Source organism: Myodes glareolus, chromosome 2 (assembly GCF_982192425.1).
Source record: "Myodes glareolus chromosome 2, mMyoGla1.1, whole genome shotgun sequence".
NCBI classification, from domain to species: Eukaryota; Metazoa; Chordata; class Mammalia; order Rodentia; family Cricetidae; genus Myodes; species Myodes glareolus.
The window spans coordinates 108,158,267-108,163,102 of NC_142027.1; the positions used below are offsets into that span (position 1 = coordinate 108,158,267).

At 35.9% G+C, this 4,836-nt stretch overlaps 1 protein-coding gene across 1 annotated transcript; it reads right to left on the reverse strand.

Annotated features, from left to right (window-relative positions):
• Nucleotides 1-2,896: 2,896 nt before the first annotated feature.
• On the reverse strand, nt 2,897-3,817 carry LOC125398817 (olfactory receptor 7A40-like). The gene has a single exon (XM_048431800.3). The coding sequence runs from the start codon at nt 3,815-3,817 to the stop codon at nt 2,897-2,899; it is 921 nt and encodes a 306-aa protein (XP_048287757.3).
• Between the last annotated feature and the right edge of the window lie 1,019 nt (nt 3,818-4,836).

Sequence of the window (4,836 nt, forward strand, 5' to 3'; positions counted from 1 at the left end):
TCCAAATCTAGGAAGGTGAGCATCCAAACAGACTAGGATTCCAAAAAGCCAGTACATGCAGACGGAGCAAGACCCAGTGCCATTATCAATGGATTCTCAGTCAGCCCACATGTCAGCCACATTCAGAGAATCAGGTTTGATCACATGCTCGTTCAGTCCCAGTCCAGCTGGCCTCGGTGAACTCTCATTAAATCAGTCCCCTTGTATCAGTGGGTGAACGCATCCCTCGCTGTCCTGACTTCCTTGTTCATGTTCTCCCTCCTTCTGCTCCTCATTTGGACCTTGGGGGCTCAGTCCAGTGCTCCAATGTGGGTCTCTGTCTCTATCTCCATCCATCGCCAGATGAAGGTTCTATGGTGATATGCAAAATATTCATCAGTATGGTTATGGGCCAAGGCCAGTTCTTAATTGTATTCTAGTCATATTGCCTTCCAGGGTTTTCTCTGCAGGAATTTTAATGCAGAGGGAAGATAGTATCAAAGAATGGATCTTATTACCACATAAGCCTAGTAAAAAAATTAAAAACTTATGTGGAAAAGGTGTCTGAATTAATTATAAAGGGAAAATTGAGATTTAGTCAACTAGCAGGAATAGACCCAGCAGAGATTATACTGCCTTTTACTATCAATGAAATTTTTTAAAAAATGGGAAAGCAATAAACCCTGGCAAGGAGATTGTGTTAATTTTTTAGGAGAGATTAATAGCAATTATCCCAAAAGCAAAAGAATTAACCTTAAAGGATAACTATTTGCATTCTTCCCCACATTGTATGTGTCACACCAATAACCGCAGCCTGTACATTCTATACTGATGCAAATAAATCAGAAAAAGCAGGGTACAAATCAGAAAATTTAAGCAATGTGGAACAAAGTCCTTATAATTCTGTCTAAAAGGCAGATTTATAAGCTATTCTCATGGTACTAAGGGATTTTAAAGGATCTCTCAATATAGTCACTGATTCACAATATGTAGAAAGAGTTCTCTTATATATTGAAACCAATGAATTTATACCAGATGATACAAAATTGACTTCATTATTTATTCAGGTTCAACATATAATCGGGAATAGGCTTTGTCCCATATACACAACACACATCTGATCCCTTACAGGTCTGCCAGTTTTTCTAGCACAAGGCAATGCCAAAATTAATTAATTAATGATTGGAAATGTGCTGAAAGTCTCAGAAGTTCATAAAACACAACATGTCAATGGCAAAGATTATTTTAAAAGTTTTCATTACATGGCAATAAGCTAATGAAATGATAAAGAGATGCCCTACTGGCTCTCTCTATATCCAAACAGTGCTACCTGCTATATTAGTTACTTTTCTACAATAAATAGCATGACCAAGGCAATACAGAGAAAGGTTTTATTTGCCTTATAGTTTCAGATTATTTAAGAGTCTATGGAGGCAGCAAGTAGGCACTATAGCAGGAACACAAAAGGTTTACTCACATTCTGAACTATAACCAGGGGGCAGAAAGAGCAAATTGGGAATCACACAAGGTTGTTAAACCTCAAACCCTGCCCCCAAATAATAGACTTCTGCTAGCAAGGTCGTATATCCTCAGCCTTGCAAACAGCATCATCAAATGAGAATGAAATGTTCAAATGTCAGAGCCTATTGGGGATGTTCTCACTTAAACCACCACACTGTTTTATTGCTCTACATGTATGTTTAATGCCAGTACAATGCTGTCTCATTCACCATGGATTTATAGTATAGACTGAGGTTTCTATTGGGTTACATTTAGCAGTGTCCATCCACTTAAACTAGCTTTGTGACTCTTTGTGTTTCCACATGGAATTGAAAATTTTCTATCTCTGTAAAGTATGGTACTTTCCAAAGTACTGGAATTCTGATGAGAATTGCATTAGAATTTTTGCAATATTCAGAACATTAATTCTACTCATCCTAATTCATTGGAGGTTTTACTGTTATCTCTATTTTCTTTCTTTCATATCTTAATGCTTTGGTTCTAGATGTCTTTCTCCTCTTTGGTTATGATTATTCCTATATAATTTATTTTTTACCTATTATGAAAGTGATACTTCCCCCAGTTTGTGGCTCAACTAAGTTCTTTACTGGTATACACAGAAGTTACTTAAATTTCCTTTAACCTTTTTTATTCTATCCCTTACCTGAATATATTTATGTGATAAGATACGTTTTCAATAGTGTCTGGAATTCTACTAAGTATAGAGCCATGTCATCTACAAAGAAAAATAATATGGTGTCTTCATTTCCCTTTTTCCCCTCTATTAACTCTTTTGTCATTGTTATAGCAAAGACTTCAAACATTATATTGGATAAGACTATGGTATACACAGGACCATAGTTGAAATAGAAATGGAATTTTAAAGAATAAAATATAATTTCAAGCTGTAACTTACTAATACATATTATAAGAAAGGACAGTTAGCTCATCGTACACCATGACATAATGAAGACATATTAAAAAGCTACAGTTTCTGATTTTCATTAACCATAAATTAATATACAGAGATTTGTGTGTCAAGTCTGCTTTTTTAACAGTAATAAAATTTATTTCTATTTTAAAGAAGAGAAAATTTGTTACATGAGTTGTTTAAAATAAATTATGCTTAAACATGTGGTTTCAGATGATTGAAAATTTTGAAGTATTTCCTGGCAAAATACAGAAAATGACAAAATGGGGATAGTTGAACATGTCAGCGATAATGAAGTATAAATATATAATATAAAGGATTACAAACTGAATAGTGAAGCTAAACCCAGAGAAAAAAGAGCTTCTAAGAATACAATAGAAGAGGCATATTTTACTTCTACAATCAGACCAATGCATCTCAGATATGACCATGCAGATCTGAATCCTGCAGTCATGGGGATATTTTGAGTCCAAGGTGATTTTGTTTCTATCTCAATAACTTTTTCACAGCACTTTTTATGTCTTTATTCCTCAGACAATAGACAAAGGGATTCAACATAGGGGTGACCACACTGTATAAAACTGAAGCTCTTGCAGTTGCCTGTGTGTTTTCTGTTACAACAGAACTCAGATATAGACCTATTCCTGTACAGTAAAATAAAGAGACAACAGAGAGATGGGATGCACATGTGGAAAAGGCTTTGTACTTCCCTTGCGCTGATGAGATGGCACCTATGCAGGAAAGAATCTTGTAGTAAGAGTAGAGGATGGCAATGAGGGATCCAGCTGCCAACACCATAGGTAAAAGATACATGACAAGGACAATAACAAATTTGTCTGGACAGGTGAGTTGTAACACCTGATTCATCTCACAGAAAAAGTGATTAATTTTCAATTCTGTACAGAAGGATAACTGCAGCGCCATAAAGCCTTGTGATGAGATATGCAAGACATTTGCTATCCAGGACACCAGAACCATCAACACACAGAGCCTGAGATTCATGATGACTGTGTAATGCAAGGGCTGACAAATGGCCACATATCGGTCATAAGCCATTATGGTAAGCAGAAAGATGTCCAGTACTGAAAAGAATAAAAAGGAAAGCATTTGGGTGATGCAGTCTCTATATATTATGAACTTACAATGTGACTGGAGGTTCATTAGCATTTTTGGTACAGTAGTGGAGGTGAAACAGATGTCCACAAATGACAAGTTGGAGAGGAAGAAGTACATGGGTGTGTTCAGGTGAGAATCTGAGATCGTGATCAGAATAATGAGCAGGTTCCCAAGCACTGTGACCAGGTACATGGCCAGGAACAATCCAAAGAGGACAGGCTGCCACCTTGGGTCTTCTGAAATTCCCAGAAGAAGAAATTGTGAAATTTGTGTTTCATTCTTTGGCTCCATGTGATTTATGTTACTAGAAGTTAAAAACAAAACAAAAGATAGAGAAAGTTTTTAAGTTGAAATTATGTAATCATATAGATACCTCTTCTAAGTCGCATGCCCTGATTTCTTGGACTTACATTGCAGTCTAGCTTCACAGAGTCCTCTCTCTAGTTGTGTCTGATGTGGAAATCGTATGACACATGCAGCCTTTTCTCAGTAAGTTATACACTGAAATATTTCAATATTCACCCCTGTGCTGAATAAGTTTTTTTCAACATGACACGAATATAGACATTTCTAACAAGAAAGAATCTTTACTGGGAAAAAAAAAACAAAAAGAAAAGGCCTCCATTAGATTGACCTGTGGGCAAGCTTGTGGTGTATTCTCTTGATTTGTGATTGATATGGATGTGATAATCCAATGGCTAGATGGTTCTGGTATAAGAAACCAGACTTTCCTTTAGCAGTTCTTGTGCAAAAGAGGTAGGAGAATCCAAACCTTTTCAATCTCCCTAAAGATGATATCTACCAATAGGTTATCTAAAAGTCCTTTAAGCAGCCAAGGTCCAGTTCTTTATTATTCCACATACTCTACAATGCATTTGGTGATATATCTCTTTGAAGGAAGAACACACTAAGAAAATCAAGGGAGAGATTGCAGAATATATTAAGCTTTTGGCCAAAGTAATGAAAAAAGACAAAGAATGTGAAGTAGGGTGAGTGAGAGGAGGGTGAATATATGGGAGTAAAAAGAATAGCATCAAAATACATTGTACAAAAAATTAAATGAATTTTAAAAAACAGAATCTTTAAAAGAAACAAATGATCAAAACTTGTGGCAGGGGAAAATGATGAGAAACAAAGAACCCTTGATACTGCTGATACATGAATGTACCAGTAGTGACTCAGATCAATAGTTTCATTTCCATCTTACTGTGGCTGAAAAGGTGTTTTGTCAGTTGAAATTACCTGCTTGTTAATTACATGTGTCATTTTTTTTCATGTGTTTTCTATCATGTGAGTCTATGTACCTCATT

What these genes read in the sequence shown, in the direction of transcription:
- LOC125398817 (XM_048431800.3), bottom strand. Translation starts at nt 3,817, where the DNA reads ATGGAGCCAAAGAATGAAACACAAATTTCACAATTTCTTCTTCTGGGA.